Below are 19,646 nucleotides of genomic sequence, written 5' to 3' on the forward strand. Positions count from 1 at the left end.
AGCTGAAGACTGCTGAGCTGATGGCAGGGCAAGCCCAGGAGCAAGGCAGTGCAGAGGAGGCTGCCCTGCTACTACAGGTACAGCACTGCAACTGGACTGCACTTTGCAGTTTTGCAGCACTGACTGTGCAACGCATTGATGTTGGTGCTCTTAGCCAGGCCCACATTATCGGAGATTTTACATTACACAGGGTGCCCAAATCCCTCCTCATCTTAGATAAGAGGGAGCTAATTGTGTATATGCAACTACCAGAATTCTGCTGCACAAGAATGAAATATGTATTTCAGGGATAGGATTTTTACAAGTAGCTATGAAGAGTGGTACAGTGTAGGAATCTCAGCCTTCTTATGATTCAGACAAAACTTCCTTCATGAACTTTAACTATTTTTCCCCAGTTTTTAATCTCTCCTTCCAATCCCTAACAGATTAATTCCCCGTTGTACCTGTCACATTCTTGCGTCTTACTTATGAGGTGCTGTGTCTCACCCACTTTCAAGTCTTTCCATTCCTATTCCTAGGAAATCTGAGTCTCTGCACACTGTGGTACTTTTTCTAGTGTTTTTGTCCCAGGTTATAGAATGGTTTCATAATGCTTTGAATTAAATTTTTCTGAATAAAATCCTAAACTACTCTCGTTAATATTTTAAAAACTTTAAGTAACTAAAAATGGGAAGCATTGAGCAACCTTAATAATAAATACAAGTGCTACAAGCTCTGCTAACTATATTTAACTTCTTTGCATGTTAAAATGCCTAGCAAGCTGCTAATTTTAGATAATAAAAATCCTCTAATCTAAAAGCACTAAGTCCTCTGTCACAATGTCCCTGCTAGCTGACTGCAAGATAAGGATTTGCTAATGCACACAAAAAATTACAAGACTTGTGGAACCACTGCAGTGACCCAGAAGCATGGAACAGTCAAAAGTCCCTGAAAAGCAGACAAAGTAATCCAAAGACAGCCGCATAACTGCAACCCGTGTCTAAACATTTTGAGATTAATCAAACTCCCGAAACAAATTATTTAAAGAAAATTAAGTAGTCTTCAATTTTTTACACATGGAATTTGATTCTGCTCCCATTGACAACAACAAAGAAAACATGTTCCAAAGTCTGACCACAGAGTAATGAACTTAAACAGTTTCTTTGGTGAACAAGGTCTAGGCAAACCGCTTTTGTAACTATAAGTTCTGCAAATGTTACTGAAAGATAACATTATTTTTTTTTTAAATCCAAGCAGCAAAGGTGAATACCTTTCACAATGAATCATTGCAAAATTACCAAGCTCTTTTATTTTGAGAGCCTCAGAAAGCATGTTAGTGATACTGCCTTATCTTACAATCGGAGGGTTTGTTTGTTTTGGAATGAAAGAAACCTGGAAAAAGCTGAGCTGGATTTTGAACAGCAAATTAGGCAATTGGAAAAACAATGTAAACAGAATGTGTTCAATAAGATCTGCTTGGAATTGCATTTGGTTCATTCTATCCATCTTGAATCAATGGTCAAACTAAGACAACTAAAGAGATGTTGATGTTTTAACACTTCCTCAAGTGCAGCCATAATAAATAAGATGTAAATCACATTCAAGAAAAACACCATAACGGGTGGGAGAACAACACCAGTAAACCACATATTTCTATCGTTGCACTGCCCTCTTTATTTGATTTCCTCCAATACCCAGCAATGTAATTTTTCAGCTCCACTTTCAACAGTCAGAAACACTGGATTTGTATCCCTAGAGCAGTCAGTCACACACTGCACTGGAATGTCTTCCATTAAATAGGCCTTCAGTTCTTCACACAGAACTGTATAGTGGACACTCATTGTTGTCCAACTTCAGAAACCAGATTTACATACAACAAGCAACTGTGAAATATAGTGCAATTAAAAGCAAGAAATAAAATTAACTGAAAAGTATACTTTTAAACACAGTATTTTTGTCACTTTAAATTGCTACACAGACAGTAAGAAGTACTATCATTTTGTGTTGCTTCATAAAGTGTCACAGGTATTGGCATCCAGAATAAAAGGAGGAAACAAAAATTACTGAGAGTAAAGAAATAAGAGAAAAGGATGATCTTACATTATGGAGGTTGTGGTTATTAAGATTATTTACAATTACATTTTAACACAAAATATGTTTAAAACAACTCCCAAGCCCATAAAAATGCACAAAGCTTGAGGTGACTACCATTTTAACAATTTGATAGACAAAAATTGTCACAAAGAACCTACTCACCCAAAACCAATGGCTACCCAGTAATTTCTGACACCCTGATGAGGTCCCACCATAGGAAGAATGTCTGGAGAATAGGTGATAGGGCCTGAAATTGTGTTTACGATGTCTGCTTTTCTCAAAACAGGGACCATTTCCATGGCAGCCTCAATATGCTCCATTATTCTGTCTAAATCAGACTCAAAAAGTTCTTTTCCAAATCCTGCACAAGTAATTGACTCATTATATATACTTATTTACACAGAGAGTACATACATTTTCAATACAGCTATAGTATCTATATAGAAATATAGGTGTCTATATCAATACAGCTATCTATATCAGCACAGCTATCTATATATAAAAGTTTTTTGATAATAATCAGTGCATATGTTCAAGCCTTTGCCATCCTACGTAGGAAAAATGGCATGCATAAAAACATAGTTACCTGCAGGACCAAGTTTATTTGTCACTGCAATTATACCATCCTTTATACATATTTGTTTAACCCTAAGGTCATGTAAATTCAACAATGAAGTACAAAGGAAGTGAAGATACACAGAAACTTTCTTCTACATTAATAAGACTCACTTATTTTTCTCAATATGCCAATAATTTGAGGAGGGGGAAAAAGGTACTTCCTGTATCTGCTTATGATTTCCATGAAATCATACAAACTTCTGGGTACATTTCACCCCTCAGCCTGGACTCTAAGCATGGCTGAACATCATTATGTGGAGGCACTTGATGCTACTGGAGAGAGTAAGATCCAGAAGCCGTGACAGGGCTATCCAAAACTGAACCGTCTTAACTGCCCTTCCTTAGGAAATACTGTGTTTTTTAAAACAGCAATACTAATGACTTTGTATAACTTCTTGTCTGGAAGTGAATGGAAAGCTGGAGCCTAGATATAACACAACAATTTATAATGTTTTTTAGTAAGCAGATGTATGACATAGGACATTTTTGTATTCTATACATATCTACAGCTCTCTTGCACCGACATCCAAGCACAGTATTTTGTCTAAGACATTCCTTTGCTGGTCCTATTTGACAATCACATTATCTCGGGGGTATCAATAAATATCCCAGGCCCCTGTCAGCATGCTGGAGAAAATTGTAAGAAAAATTTCTATTCAGGCAAAAAAGGCTATATAGAGCAGATTTGGTGACTGCCTCTAATTTAAATACACAAGCACCTCTTCAGGAAGTAGGGTAAGACTATATTGTAGCAGGCTTTTCTTACATTACATTTGTATTTCTGTTATCTTTTTATCACTAGAGTTACAACTATTCTTTGAAAAAAGTTTTTGCATTACAATCATGCATTGCAAATATTTTGTATTTTCTGTCACATAAGGCAGCATGACAGCCTGGGATTTATGCTCATTAAAATGTGTGCTAGTGCCTATTATGTTTAAAGATTTAATATTCTTAGTCACCTGGTGGGACTCCATTTGTTACCCATGACTCCTGGAGCTTCATTTTCTCCTCACTTTCATATGGACCAAACAAAAGTCCATCCCTTTCTTGCCTTAGATAGTATGATCCTTCTAAGTCACGGATCACGGGCAATTCTGTTTTTAGGGCTTTCACTTCAGGGATAGTTGATGTTACAACATACTGATGATGAACAGGTATTAGAGGGTGCTGCAGGCCAATCATCTTGCCTATGTCACGGGCCCAGAAGCCTAGAGAAGAAAAAAACCAAAATCAAAATAGAAATATTTAAACATTCATTTCAGTGAATGGAAAATGACAATAAAATATTTGCAGTACACACTGTGCTTTTATGTGCAACAATTTTTTCCCCATACTTCTAATTTTCACTTTATTTTTCATATTACTAGCATATTTTTCCTTCCATAATTCCATGTCCTTTTTTCCTAATTATATTATTATATATTATTATAGTATGCACATATCAAAATATAACTAGTAAATTATAAATTAGACTTCTAAAAGTTCAGAAGAGAATTTAATTAACAGTTCCAGAAACCCCATTGCTTATTTCAGTAAAGCAGGTCTGCAGTGTACTCCTAACAAAGTTAGAGACACTTAAAATCCAGAATAAATTAACTCACATTATAAGTGTGAGTTAATTTAACATGAACCAAGCCCCTTACTATCAACCAAATGAGCTTGCATGCTTTAACAGCACCTTAGTTAAGTGCTAACATCCCAACAGACTAAGGCAGTACTTTTCAGGCAACTGACCTCAGGAATTGGAGTTTCTCTCCTCTTTCATATGCACCATGTGACTCACATTAATTAATGTCTCACACAGCAATCAATTCATAATGATGCTTGTACTGGTGAATATGCAAGTGTGCTCTCCTACAGCCATCACATTAGAAGTTCTGATACAGACTCTGACAAGAAAATGCAAGCAACCATTTCCCTGCCTCTGCAGCTGGCTCAATATCCTTCATGCATACCATGAGAGAGAAGTCAGAAAAGACCTAATTCTCCTGTGCTAAGGTTAAATTGGTATGGTACACTCATTTAGTGAAGTATCTGTGTCAGAATGAATGAGTGGAAACCACTTCACTGCCAAACACTAGTTTGGGCTCTGCATCATGGCTCTCACATCTGCTATGAGGCTGGAACAGAACAGACTTGGGAACCAGACAGGTACAACTGACTGGAAAGGCAGCTGCTCTCAGCTGCTTTGAATATCCCTCAGCCCCACTCTCCTGACTTTTATATCAAGGACCAGAGGTCTCAAGAGTGGGAATGAAAGGGGGAAATCCAATGAAATAAGAGTTTCAGGGGAGTTTTCACTTTTGGAGTGAGGGTTGGAGGAAGACAAAATGAAAGACAATGAAGAGGTAGCAGGGCCTTCCAAATAAAAGGCTGTGTGCCATATGGCTCCAAGCAAAAGAAGGCAAGACAGCCTGGTTCCTGGGAAACCAGCTGACTCCAAACTGCTTAAGACAAAATATCTCCAGCAAGATTTTCTGCCTAACACAGCTGTCCCTTCTCCTGGGACATAGAATTCATGTGCCCAGCTTAATGTGCAACTTTTCCTTCCTTTTCTTCCTTTGGTTAAGAATTTGTCTTAACCAAATTCTCCTACCTCTCTCCTCAATTCCATTGTCTCCAAGACCTGGTCAAAATTTCTCAGTGCCCCAAGGACACTAAAAGGCATAAATGAGCTTGAATAGCTTCACCAGGGATGTCCACCCATACCCATGGGCACAGGAGTCCCATTCCAGGTCAGCTCAAGTCCTTCAGAACCTGTCTGAGCTGGTTTGATTGTGTGTCTGTTTACAGCTCTGTCACAACCATGCCTGTGCATGGCCATGGAACATATTGATCCAGACCCTGATCCACGGACTACTTCTCAGCTTGACCTCAGCTCAGTCTCAACTCTACAGTCCTGCTTATCGATTGGCGGGCATCATTTGACCTCGGTTACCGTCACCAGGCCTGTTCCTGACCTGTGGTAACGTTCCTGGCTCGGCCTCAGCCTGGCATCATCACTACGGATCTGACTATGCCCCAACTCCACAAGTCCACCTGGAGGCCTGGACCGCGGGCTGACCCCAGCTGCAGGCCCTGGGCCTCCCCTGCTCAGTCCCCTGTGCCCTGCCGGACAGGGCCCTCGCTGGCTCGGCCACCCTCGTTTCCCTGCTTGGCTCCCTGTCCTGTGGGGAGCAGCCAGTTCATGCCGCTTGCTGACATTAACTGGGAATACGTCCTCTCACCTCCAGCATGGCTTGAAGCCAGGACAATTAGGAAAGTTGAATTGGGCCGTGCTGGCCTTGTGCCATTCCCCTGTGCCAGGATGGCTGTCAGTCTCTTATTTAATATTACAAACCAGCCACAGGGCCTAACACCCACAGTTTAAAAAAAATGCAAAGTTTCCAAAGAAAACATTTTCTGTGGTTATTCACTTAACAGTTACTGACAGCCAGGTAAGGAAAAGCAGCAGAGGAAATCCAGCACCACCTTGAAGAGATCTGTTCAGGTAAAAGCCCTTGCCCAGTAAATGCTAGAAACTAGCACCTGTTGTAGTTGTCATATGTAAGGCTTTTGCTTCTAAATGGCATCTCAGCATTTGGAGGAGGCTCATTGCCAGAACATTTGTTATGTCAGTTAGATTGGTTGAGGGGTGATTGTGCCATAGAGTGACCCAAAACATCCTAAGGCTAATGAAACATTACTTATGTTCTCCTATACAGAAGACAATGAAAAAATTTGAATAAATCTGCATTTCTAGCACATATGCAAGGCTTTCCTTCATTACACAGGACACATGCAAATGTGGATTTAAGTGGCAGGTACCAATCTTTAGGGAGCTCCTTTTGATTTGGGCATTTCTGTGTCACCTACAAATAAAACTATTTTAAGGTAAGGTGAGCTAGTGATTCACAGAGAACAGAAAAAGTTAAAGCAGCAGAAAATTAGGTCTTTGAAAGAGCTTTGTTTCTTTCTTAATAAGAAGAAATTTCTTAGCAATTAGATTTTGAGAATAACATTACACACTGAGCCAATTTTAAAGTGTTTTTCAGTGAGAGACAAATAGTTTAGGTTTGTTTAAAATAAAATTTACAGCACTATTATTCTAAAAAAGTCACACATGATAAGTACTTTTTTAATTGCTTAAAAAAACAAAAGGTGACATTTACTAAAAGAAAAATACTACAGTTTCTTTGTTTAAGGTTTTTGAACAAAAACAAAAATGGCAAAAAAGAATACATTCTCTGAAACAAAATTCTAATTGGAAGCAGATGTCAAGTCATATCACACATAGTAGAGATAAATGAAGGCATCTATTATATCTCTAGGACATTTGTGAAGATTAAATTGTAGACACTGCAAACATCTGATGCTGAAATATTTAGTGGTAGTATTACTTAACATATCTGCTGAAGTATGTCATCTGACCATTTCTTGGTTTTGAAAAAGAGAATCTTCTACCACTATATATAAATGCTTGTATATATAGTGCATGCATGACTGAAAATACATGCTTATATACACACGCCCACACTGTATATACAGACAAAATTCACAATTTTTGGAGACTTTAATCAAACATTCCATTATAAATAGGCTGCAAATAACTTCAGCAGGCTCAGTATAGTTGCTTTATGTCAGGGATTATTTATTAGGCATCTGCTTTCCTCTAAAATGGAAATCTCACATAAGGAACAGCTAAAGATTGGTTGGAACTAGTTTGTTCCAGTTCTGCAGCAGATGTCAGTTGCAGGGTGAGGCGGGGAGGGGGAGAGGGAATGTAAAGAGCCTTCTGATGTATTTTTCTCTGCAACATGAGCCTAAAATTATACAAGTCATGATCTGTAGTGGAATGAGGCAAGGCTGAGAAAGAGAATTAATGTTATCTGAGAAAACATTTATAAGAGATATGTGTTACACAGTATTGATTTTACATCATTAGCCAGAATGTTAAGCAATATGTGCTTCAAATATTCATTTTGGCTGAACAGTTAACTACACAGGAGAATTAGGTAAATACATTGTTGATTTAAAAACTTATTAAATAATAAAAAAAGACTTATGAAAAGTCCACAAGAGTGCGTTCCAATATTTGCAAATAAGCTCTGAAAATCATTTACCAGAAAACTCTGCCTAATATCAACTTGATATATTAGCCAAAGAAAGATAACTATACTACAAAAATATAAGAAAATTACTACATCTGTGATATTTCATCCATATGATGCACAGCAAATAGGTGGGAATAATGAGTGTCTGGAAGTTTGTGGCCTAAGTAAGTCTGATTGCCAAAAGAGCTGCCTTTCCCTTTCATAATCTTAGATCTGTTCCAGACCAATATATCCACACTGTGTAACAAATGATATAAGGATTCTATTTGTAAGAGAGCTTGTGATTTTGTAACTGAATGCTGTTCCATAGTTCATGCCTGAAAGATATGAACTGTCAGTCCAAAGGCAATCAAATATTGACACCTCTCATTTTCCAAGTGCTTGACTTTGTGATTTACATAAAATTTTTAAAATTTGGTTTCCCTGTTTGTGTGGCTGATTGCCTTCTAAAAAGCTTACAAAACTCTTCTAGTCCTCTTTCTCTCCAAAATTCATTATGAATTGCACTCATGAGCAAGCTTAGAGCCTCAGAGTCTTATTTTAACAAGGCATATAGCAATAGCAGGTGATCACCTATGTATGGAAAACATATATAAGAAAGTGCACTTTTCCATGGGCTTTCCTGTAGGTCTTTACCAAAAGCCTGGAATGATTTAACCTAAGACAGGGTTGTCTATATCCCTGAATCTGAAAGAAAGACCTCTTAAGCACATCCCCAGAGAGTCCAGCTGTTTGATCCCACTGTCTCTAAATTTCTCTCTCTTTTTTAATGCTATCTGAAATTCTACTTTTACTCCAGTCCTTATATCCTTCTTCAGCTATTTTGTCACCATGTGCCAGTCAGTCTCCCTCACTTGTCAAGTTCTGTCCCAGCAGCCTTCTCTTCCTTCCAATCCACTCCTATCTACCCTTCCATTTCTATGACGTATTTCACCAGTACTTTCATGCTTAAGCAGGTCAGTTTTCCACTCAGTTTCCCATACTTGATACCCATTGCTTGAGTATCCTTACTAATCATTTCATCTGATAAACTCCTAGCTTCAGTTTCCTTAATGAAACAAATCAAATACCTTCCCACTATCTCTCTGGTATTGTCCCTACTGCTGCCATTCACTCCCAGTTTGAGCTTCCTTATTCAGTAAGTCCTGTATCATCTAACTGTTCCACTTGTTGCCAGTGCTCCTAAACACTTCCAGAAATCTTTCCAAGGCATTTTTCTCTCCCAATCTATTAGCCTTCCTGTCCAATTCCTTCATAATTCCCATTGTCACCGATGGTATTTTACACCCCAACAAGAGTCTCTATCTCACTTAACCTCATTTTATCTGTCTTGCACTAAAAATAGGTGCTTTTTTTTTTTTTTCTGTTCCACTGTAAATATAAAGAAAGGAATTATAAAGGTGTATTCTTGCTCTCAGTTCACTTGTCCCATCTGAGTAAGAAAGTCAGCTTGGAATATCACAGCTTCCAACTGAAGCCTGATGATTCACTCTAATGGGAGGTATGCGGAACTAATGCCCTAAAAATGCAGATATGATCCAGTTTGAGGCAGAGTCAGCAAAACTTTAATCTATATGGTAGATATTCAGCATGTTTTGAAACAACAGAAAACAGAAAATCTTCTTCTACGAAGCAGAAAGCATGCTTCACATAAGACTTTTCACCAATAACATATTTTTCTACACTTGTATAAAGCAGTGTAATAATAAACGAATAAATTTAGATTTACTACAGGTTTTCAGACTTATTAAGTTGCTAGGAAAATAAACACAATTCCAAAGGACACTTGCCCAAAAGTTCTTTGAAGCAGAAACATCAGTTTGGCCTCTTTAACACAATGAAGAATAACATTAGTATATGTAAATACAAGCTCCCCTGAGTTAGGCAATTTTTATGACATACAAAAAATGCACTGTTAAGCCAAGCACATGTTTAAAATGTGACTCAAAAGACAACAAAAAAATCTTCCATTTCAAGGGTATGTGGATAGAGTTAAACCTTGGAGAAAGATCATAATGAAATAGGCAAGGTCAAATTCTCAGTCTCTTAAAAGAAACAGTGAAGTTATTTGTATGTCATGTGTACATTCCTTCTGCCTTCCTAGGTATGTTTCATTAGGTTTAAGAGAAACGTTCAGTTCACCTATTGGGCACTGGAACAGGCTTCCCAGGGAAGTAGTCACAGCACCAGCCTGACAGAGTTCAAGAAGTGTTCGAACAATACTCTCAGGAAAATGGTGTGACTCTTAGGGATGTTGCTATGCAGGGCCAGGACTTGGAGTCCATGATCCTTGTGGGTTTTTTCCTACTCAGGATATATTCTATGATTCTGTGACTCTAGACCTGGACTCTCTCCTACACAACTTATTGTAGACCAGTAAAGGTCTCTTTTGCTACAAAAAACCTAAGAGGGCAGTCTGATAACTAACTGCTGGAGACAAATCAGGGCAGATACTTTTAATGCCTATTCAAGGGCAATTAATATAAGAGCTAAATTTTCACCATACTGTGAAGAAATATGTGCAAACCACAAACCAAGAGAATGTTCAAGAACATATATATTCCTTATACGTGTAACCCACACAATTCAGTACAGGTGTTAGCTAGTATGTAAATCTGAAAAGCACTCTAAAGCTTATATTAAATCTTACCTGCAGTATTCACAATTCTCTTTGCTTGGATTATTCCAAGTGGAGTTTCAACTTCCCATGTCCCGTCTGATCGGGAGTTCAAATTAGTTACTTGCACAGGATAATTTAACTGAGCACCATATTTTCTGGCTCCTGCAGCCAAGGCCATAGTTAGAGAATAAGGATCAATATGACCGTCTCCAGGGTTATACAGGCCAGCTAAAACCTAAATGGAGGTAAAATCCCCCAAAATGAAAAAAAGTAACATTTATCAAAATTAGATAGTTTAAAAAAAAAAAACAAAAAACTACTTTCTTACTTGAATACAGTAAACTTCAGGAAGTTTTCAAAATATGTAATAATTTTACCCAACCTAACAATGGCCTATGACAGGCAAATTCCTCAGATCTCCCATGAAATCAAAGGCTGCAATTCTTTAATATTATAGTATTATAGACATGGTAATTAATAGTATGTACTCTAACACACAGTATGCATAAAATTCACAAGTTCTGATTTTAGGCTATGATACATTTTTTTTCCAATGAAAAACAAGAATCTGTTGCACAATTTGTAAAAAGAAAGGAGACTCTACATGTATATTTCTGACTGACCAATATTTAAGTGCAGTGGAAGTTACTGCACTTAAATATCATAAACATATCATAAAACTAGCTTCTTTACCTTATCCATGTTCAATAAGGGAAATAGTTCCTGCACTTTCTCAGGCGTGATTAAATATTGCTCTGTTGGGTGCCAACCAGCACGAGTCATTTGGTATTTGAATTCATCCACCCTAGTGGGGGTTGAAGCAATTCTGATACTGCCAGGCTGATGAAACCCCACAGGCTACATAAAAAAGAGAAACAGCAAATTACTGAAAGAGTCTTTACTGATTGCCATATATGTATTTTTTCTACGCTAAGAGGAGTCTACAGGAATTTTTCCACTAACATCATTAAGAAAAATGCAAGTAAGCTATGGGCCCTTGAAGGAAGAGGCCTTGGACATAGACTCCTAGAAAAAATATTTTTTCATAAAGTAATCAAATTAGCTTCCTAACTTAATGCATACTATCTTCAAAACAGTTAAAAGAATTCCTTATTAAATGCCATGATACATCTATTTTACTTGATATATACATCATATATATTTGATATATGCACTCACACACTTTCAAAAGTAGAATCAGATACTTCTCAAAAATAAGTATATATGATATACTTTAAAAGCTGTCATTTGCATGACTTCCTATTGAATGTATTTAACTAAGCACCTTTATAAACACAATGAAAAAACACTCACTGGTTTTGTCTTTTTAATAAATTAAACTTCCTTATAGAGCTGGACACTGAATGCTTACTTTTCTTCACCTTTTCTATGTTATCTCACAGGACAATGATAAGGCTGAATAAGTCTTTCACTGGAACTCACAATGATAATCTGATGTGCCAGCTTATCTAGTTGAGTAGCAGAAAGAAGAAAAGAGCATTTTATGACAAATATGAAAAATATCTGTCATATATATATATATATATATATATATATATATATATATATATATATATGACAAATATTAAAATATATGAAATTTGTAGACTAGTAAAGTGAGGTTCATTCAATTTCTGCTGCTGTCCAAAACAAGCGCAAGTTAAGTAAATGAAATCTATAAGGTTGAGAGATGCCAAATGAAAAAGATGACTCCTGTGTTTCTCACATATCCATTCCTTAAGTCACTAAATAAAAACGTTGAAAGGGACACAAAGAATTGCAGCAATCATCTCAAGTAGAAACAGCGTAATATCATATGAATTTTTAAGTAGACATATTTAAGGCAGGAATGTATCATAATCAATCTGTTCATTCCAGATTCCTTGTACTATTTTAGCTCCTTTACCAAGTTAAAGTTGCAGACTCTCTGTTGTGTCTTGAGATGTTTTATGAGTACCATTTTCCTAAACTGCAGAGGGATCTGGGAAACTATCTACAAAATGTAGTGACTGGGTAGGAAGAAGAATGTATTTCAATAAAAAGGTGCTACTGCTACTTCACACCATTATCAACTACACTTTTTTGTAAGACTATTGCTACAGTTGATATTGCTCTGAATTAACACTCCAAAGGTTAAGGGGATTACCTGTCCTGTCTCTTCTTCAAGCTTTTCATAGAGTTTGATGCTGTAAGCATGGATTTTCTTCAGGTTTATTCCAGGATGAAAATAAGTAGTTAAACCAGCCTCAAATAAGAAATAGGAACAATAGATTAGAAATGCAGTGTTCTTGCCTTCCTTCCAACTGTTATCTAAAAAGGAACTGCCAAGATACTGTAAAGAAAAACAACACATGGATAGAGCCAACTGCTACAAAAATAAAAATAAAGTATTTTCTGTATTTAAGCATTTTCTGTTTTCTGCACAGGTGTTTTCCCATCTGTCTTTTCTCACCAAGTCTGCCAACCCATGATAGTGTTGCAGTTGTTCTGTCCTATCTGATATCTCAATTTATATACAGTATCATAGTGCACCAGATTATTGAAATGCCCAGATAATCCAGTGGAAAAGAGTGTAAAATTAATCACTTGTCAGTATAATATTTTACAGTTCTATCTATAGTCTATTCATAAATTTGACTAAAAGTATTTTTGGCAATTTTCATAACAATCTGAGTTTAAGGAGACAGAAACCTACAGGAGGGAGATTAATCTAGTAAGGGTCCCATGAAGAACAAAGCAGGTATGTTGATTTCAGGAAGTCCTTGGGTTAAATTAGTAGTCTGGAAAAAATATTCCTTGCTCATTTCTTATTATCATATTGAACCATTAGCATTATACAGGACACAGCTGAAAACTAGATATTTGACTAAATGTGATTTTTATCTCATTTAATACATGTGTGTACATGCTGTGAACACATTTATTTAAATTACCTTAGAGTAAGCCCCAGGGCTGTTTCACTGTTGAGTTTTTAGCTGAAACTTGTCTGTTTATCAAAAAATAAAGGGCCTTTTTTCAGTGTGTACAGAATGAGGAAATAAAATAGGCATTGAAATATTTAAATTTCCTTAGCCATTAACAATGTCTAAGAATAATTAATTTACTTCTACTTGCAAATTTTGTTATCTCATTTTGGTTTTTCCTATATTCTTTTATTTATGTAAACATTTTCTGGCCTTCTGTTATTCTTCCAAATGTAGTAATAAATCTTCCAGATCTAAGGAAATTCCATTTTAGTGGTCACTATTAGTGTTGTCATTTTGAACTAAATGAGTCACAAATCACTTGCAAGTTAACTACAAACCCATATATATTCAAGAGCATTTAATTGCAGGGATTAAATAAATACTTCAATCTCTTACACTTTCAAGTGAAGAAAAGAAGTTTAAATGCACTTAACATCTTTTGGGTTGAGATAATAAATATTTCTGATTTCAAGAGTGCAGCTGGCAGACAGCTATAACCCAATTTCACCAAATAAAAAATAAGATAATAAAATAATAAAATAATTTTAATGAAACAAAAAGATTGAATGGGTCCTTTGGAGATTTCTCTTAAATTTCATATTCAAAGCAGGATCAGCTACAAGATCAGACCACATTTTTCAAGATTTTTTCCAGATTCTTTGAGAGTCTTCATAGACAGTGGCTCGTCTACTTTCCTAGCTTCATATGGAACTTTACATTTGGCCTTGATAAATTCCATAAAACTGTCCTTTCATCCTTGCAGTCTGCCTAGGTCCCTCAGCATGGTTGCCCTGCCCTTGAGTGCATTGACTACTCCTCACAATTTGGTGTAAACTTTGAAAGTGAATGAGCATGTGCTTCATCACCTACTCCATATTACTGATAAAGACATTAAACAGGATGGGTCCCAGGGCAGATTCCTGTGACATTCCACTTATTTCCAGGATTTGGGTAGAATATGACCCATTCACCTTCCAAGCCCAGCCATCCAAAGAGTCTTTTAACTTTCTAGCTGTCCAGCCATACATAACATCGTCAGCTGAATAAATGGATAGTGTGGGACAGGGTGTCTAAAGTCTTGCTAAAATCTAGGTAAGTCTCATCCACTGATCTCCCCGTGTCTAAGAATTCATAATATTCCATAATAGACAGCAATCAGTTTTGATCTGACATTATTTATTCTTCGCAAATTTGTTTTGACTCTTGCAAATCACTTTTTTTTTTCCTTTATGGACCTGGGACTCACTCAACAAATTTCTGAAGATCCGAACTAGGGGTAGCTGACCTTTAGCTCCTCTGCTCAGCCCTTTGGCTTTTTCTAAAAGTCATACATCTGTCCTTTGCCACATCTCTGGCACCTCCACCAATTTCAATAGTATTTCAAACGTGATACATCTGTGGCCTTGCCATGAATCAGCAGCATTATTGGAGGCAGCTGGTATGCTCCAACACATGAGCATTTGCCAAATTACTCCAGTAATCCCTGATTTGGTCCTCATCCATCGCCTGTAGTTACTCTCCTCCTTTAAACCAGAGGCAAGAAGGCACTGAGACCTTATGAGTGTAAATTGTGACTGAATTACTCACCTCATTCCCTTATTTTCATTTTTTCAGCCTTTTGCTATTAATGCAGGAGAAGAAGCAGTTCTTGTTGCTTTTCATTTTCCTCACAAATCTTATATTCAGCTGAGGCTTGGCTTTCCTAACATCCCCTTCACATACACAGGTAACTTTTCTAAATTGCTGATTTTCAGCTTTTTCCTGCTCTGTTGCCAGTGTACTGCATTTTTCTCTAGAACTCAGTCATGAATTTGCTCTGGCCCAGCTGCTTTCCCAAGGCATCTACATGTTTTCCTGAATTTCAGCGTAAACAATTCTTGCAGTTGAAGGAGATTTTTCTCTAGGCTTTACTCTATCTTTCTAAGAGATTTTGTTATTGTACACAAACAAGATCTGGAAACATAATTTAAAGAATGGCAACTTTGCTATGAGAATTGACAAAAATATTTTAAAGCATTTCTATCGTTGAAATTTTTAAATGCTGAAAAGTTCATGTACCAGTTTTGTTCTATTTCAATTACTTTCAGATTTTATTCTAATGCCATTATTAAATTAGCTTTCTGAAGGAAAATGTTTTTAACACTGTTATATACTAAACTCTCTCTTCTTGTAAGTGTGACCAAATTGTAACAAGTTATTTGACTTGCGCTGTGCTTTACTGCCAGCAGCAAAATCAATGGTATGTTGCAAGAAAAAGTATAATATAATATAACATGTAATAACTCAGTTACATCTTTTGGTAACATAAAAATGTGCATATTTGTTGTGCAGTCTTAATAGCACACATGAGGTCAGTCAAAGTTATCTCAGACCTGAGAAGTGAGAGAAAGTTTTGGCAGCAACACTAGCAGGAATATTAGCTATCTGAAACACGATCCTGAGCTCTGGCAGGACCTTCCTGGACCGTCTAAGAGGTAAAATGTGGTGTAGTGCAGCAACATCTGAACCAGACTTTCAACATTTGTGGCTGCAGGCAATGTGCTATGTGCCATTCCATGTCTTAAGAGTATGTGTAATTGCCATCTGTATTGAGTATCTGTATTTGGTGTCTTCTCTATTTTGTGAGGAAAACACTGATAAAGACAGAGTATCTGGTATAACAAGGAACTCACTGTCATAGTTTTGATCTTTCTACTCATCTGAAACAGACGCCACCAACTTTTTCATCTTCAGACAAAGTCCTCTAATAGTGAGTTCAATGAAAAGAGACAATGAAGAAAATGAGAAGATACCACGTAGTTATCTATTTTAATATGGCCCATAACTAGGGGTTTTACCGTGTTAATTGCATCAAATTCCTTCTAAGAGGTGTCATGGGGCGTCTCTGTCAATTTTGGTAGTGCAGGCATTTTCTCTGCTGAGCTCCAGCTCCTTACCTTTGAAACTGACCCTCACTCAGGGCTCCAGTGTTGCAGTCACTAAGAAGTCGGGGCAAAAGTACTGGAGGAAGGGTTGCTTTAATACTGCTATGAGCAGTGAGTTAGGGTGAGTGAGTGTAACTACAAGAACACGGGAAACATTCAGTAACACCACCATTCATGATTCTGGTTCCTTATAGAACTAGGGGATTTTTATTGTTTTTTACAAACATATTGTTTTGTATATGCATTGAGCAAATAAAATTCAGCCTGTGCCTCTATTTTGTAGTTATGATTCAATACACAAGATGCATGATCTGACATTTTACATGGCATTGCTCTGTTTGCCACACTGTTGTATTGTACAATTACTGAATGTTGCTTCTTCTTACTACACACAGCATGGTTTCTTTTGCTTTGTTTATTGAAAGCAAGTAAAATGAAGTATACTACTTATACACTGCAGGCAATGATTTTTTTTTTTCATTTCATTTTTTAATATTGTTCTCTCAAAAACCCCAAAGAACACAAAACATCTGCGCTAAGATGAAGCACTTCAGATTTCCTTCTCTGGGAGAAGTATGAGAATACAAATAAAATATAATTAATTAATTTGTCCTCTGAAATGTAAATTATTGCATAAATGCTCTGTTGTATTAACAGAGTAGATCTAGAGACATCAAACTGTTTGGTTTCTGCTCTTTTGTGTTGCTACACACAGAGATAATCTCCCAATTTCAGGTAAGAATAGCTGGAAATAAATGGGAAAAGCATCCATTACTGTATTATTGTGGCAAGCTTTATTTAATTTTGTTACATTACCTCTCCAGATGTAGATTCAGAAAATATGTAATTACATAAATGCACATTGTGAACCAGTATGACCATGTGATTACCATTATTAAAGGAGGTGTTGGTACCCTGACATTATTACATGTATGTCTTTTAGTTCTTGTCCTTAGAATGCAGACAATATGCAGGCTTAAAAAACCCAGAATGTATATTTGTTACCTTTGCTCCTCCAAGATTTTATGTAATGTCAGCAATGGCACGAAAGACAGGGAATAAAGGTAAGGAAACTTCCACTACCACCGTATACACAAATGACTGTTAATTTGAGACATGAACAAAACATTTCTTACTGCATGCCAGGTAGATCCTGCAGTGAGCTCAGATTTTTCTAGCAGAACAACATCTTTCAAGCCAGCTTTAGCCAAGTGATAGGCTAGACTCACACCAACACAACCACCTCCGATGATCACTGTGTCTGCCCTGTCTTTCCCTAAGGAAGGAGATGAGGCTTCTTTACTAAAAAAAAGAAAAAATTATAGACAGTTAGAAAAAGTCAATTACACTTATCCCCATTTCTTTTGTTTACAGCTTCAACCATAATACACATGGGTTTCTACTTGGGAGTTTACACACATAGCTTATGACCTAGCCTGTTCACTCATATCCACTTTTAAAGTAAATGTTGTTTGAGCGTCATATAGGCAAACAGCTGTAATAAAAAAGAAAAAACAAAACAAAACCAGAAAACAACAAAAAAGTTTGCTGCCACATGCAACTTTAGCTATCATTTATCCAATATACCCTTACATGTAGATCCTATTTCTCAAAAAGAAGCTGATGCATAACATGACAATGTCAAAATCTGACTTTGCCAAAGTACTATAGTATGTGCAACAAATAGGCTTTAAAAATACTTACGTAGTAAGTCCCCTTAATAAATTTCTAAAACCAATGTCAGTAGACTAAGTCAGTATACATGTTCATGAAGAAAAAAGCTGGATACTTGCTTTTATATTCTGTCTATTTTGCCATGTTCACAGATTCACAGAATATTCTGACTTTGGAATGTATGCACAACAAACATCAAGTCCAACTTCTAAGTGAATGGCCCATGCAGAGACTGAATTCACAACCCTGGTGTTACTTGCAACATGCTCTAAACAACTGAGCTATTCCCAGAGTTGGCATCTCCTACTTTGCTTAAGAAAAAACATTATAGAAACAGGTTTTTGTCAATGGCTCACACCAGCTGCTCCACACTATACTTTCAAAACTACTTGAGTTCAGCGTAAACCAGAACTGCTGTCATAAGCAGCCCTATTCTTCTGCAAGTTAAGTGATCCTCCTCTCTACTGCCTCATCCACAGACAGCCAAGCAGCAAGCTATATGTGGAAATTTATCACAAATTTTTAAGAAGCAATTTTTTTTGATGTGAGACAAGGTAGCACATGTTATTACAGCAGCAGTACAGAGTACCATGAATCAACAGTATCTTTCTCTCCAGTTAATCTATACTCAATTTTATCTCTCCTCCTCGTACACTTTCAACTTCTCTGGCAACAGACTTTCTAATGTATAACTAATCTCCCACGTCTCCCACTCAGAAATAAAGGCTACCAGTTTTATGTCTTATGAATGGAGATCTTATAACATTTTAAATGCAGTTGCAGGCAGAACATGCACCACGCTTGTACAATAAATGGTGGTGAATGAAAAGTAAAATAAGTGGGAGCACCACAGCTGTTCTGTATTTGGTGCACCACACACACGCACAGGTTATTTTTTTCTGATTACATATTAATTTTTGCAAGTTAACAGTAAGCTGTTTAGCAGCCAGATGTGCGGCACTTACACCAGCTTCTACTGACTTTTGAGGCACAGGGTAATCAAGGTCAAGCATAAAGATTTTCTTATTGTTCTTTTATGCTGTGGATTTGAAATCTCCTCATGTGCCTTTCAGATTTTTAAAACCTTTTCCCAGGCGCCTGGCAAGAATCCGGGGTTCGCCTTCCCAGTGAACTAAACAGGTCACCCAGATGTTTGTTCGTGCCAGTTAAAACCGGTCATTGTTTGCTTATAGGTATGGCCCAGAAGACAACAGAAGGGACCTTGCTACACCAGGTCAGCCCCGCACCCCGGGCTGGCTCCGGCTTTGGCGCAGCACTGCGAGGCGCAGAGAGGCACCTCAGGCCACAGGTGCCGCAGCCGGAGCTGGCTCCCGTCACCAGCGCCCCTTCTGCGCATCCCGGACAGCAGCGGCACCGTCCCTCTGCCCGCGCCCCCCGCCCGGCCCGCACTCACCGCCCCTGGGCGCCGAGGGGCCCGGGCCGGCGCGGGGGCCGCAGCCGCCGCAGGGCTCCCCGCAGCACCGCGCTCATCCCGCACACGCAGCAGGGATGGAGAGCGCTGGCTCCGCGCCGCTCTCCGCCGCGTCCCGTCCCGTCCCTGCCCCGCCGAGCCCGGCCCTCCCGGACGAGGGCGCCGGACCGCCCCTTGGAGCCGGGGGGGCAGCCGGGGGGGCAGCCGGGGGGGCAGCCGGGGGGGCAGCCGGGGGGGCAGCCG

The 19,646-nt window shown here is 37.9% G+C and overlaps 1 protein-coding gene across 1 annotated transcript in view; it reads right to left on the bottom strand.

The window, feature by feature from the left end:
• Positions 1–19,508, bottom strand: part of DMGDH (dimethylglycine dehydrogenase) — a 39,964-nt gene extending 20,456 nt beyond the window's left edge. Inside the window, exons 1-7 of the mRNA XM_058823410.1 lie at positions 19,386–19,508; positions 17,434–17,599; positions 12,554–12,652; positions 11,101–11,265; positions 10,438–10,642; positions 3,654–3,902; positions 2,236–2,434 (exon numbers count right to left, since the gene is read on the bottom strand). Coding sequence (XP_058679393.1) covers positions 2,236–2,434; positions 3,654–3,902; positions 10,438–10,642; positions 11,101–11,265; positions 12,554–12,652; positions 17,434–17,599; positions 19,386–19,462 — 1,160 coding nt within the window. The 5' untranslated portion in view covers positions 19,463–19,508. The remainder of the gene's footprint in view (positions 1–2,235; positions 2,435–3,653; positions 3,903–10,437; positions 10,643–11,100; positions 11,266–12,553; positions 12,653–17,433; positions 17,600–19,385) is intronic.
• Positions 19,509–19,646: the final 138 nt, after the last annotated feature.

This window comes from Ammospiza caudacuta, chromosome Z, assembly GCF_027887145.1.
Source record: "Ammospiza caudacuta isolate bAmmCau1 chromosome Z, bAmmCau1.pri, whole genome shotgun sequence".
Taxonomy (NCBI): Eukaryota; Metazoa; Chordata; class Aves; order Passeriformes; family Passerellidae; genus Ammospiza; species Ammospiza caudacuta.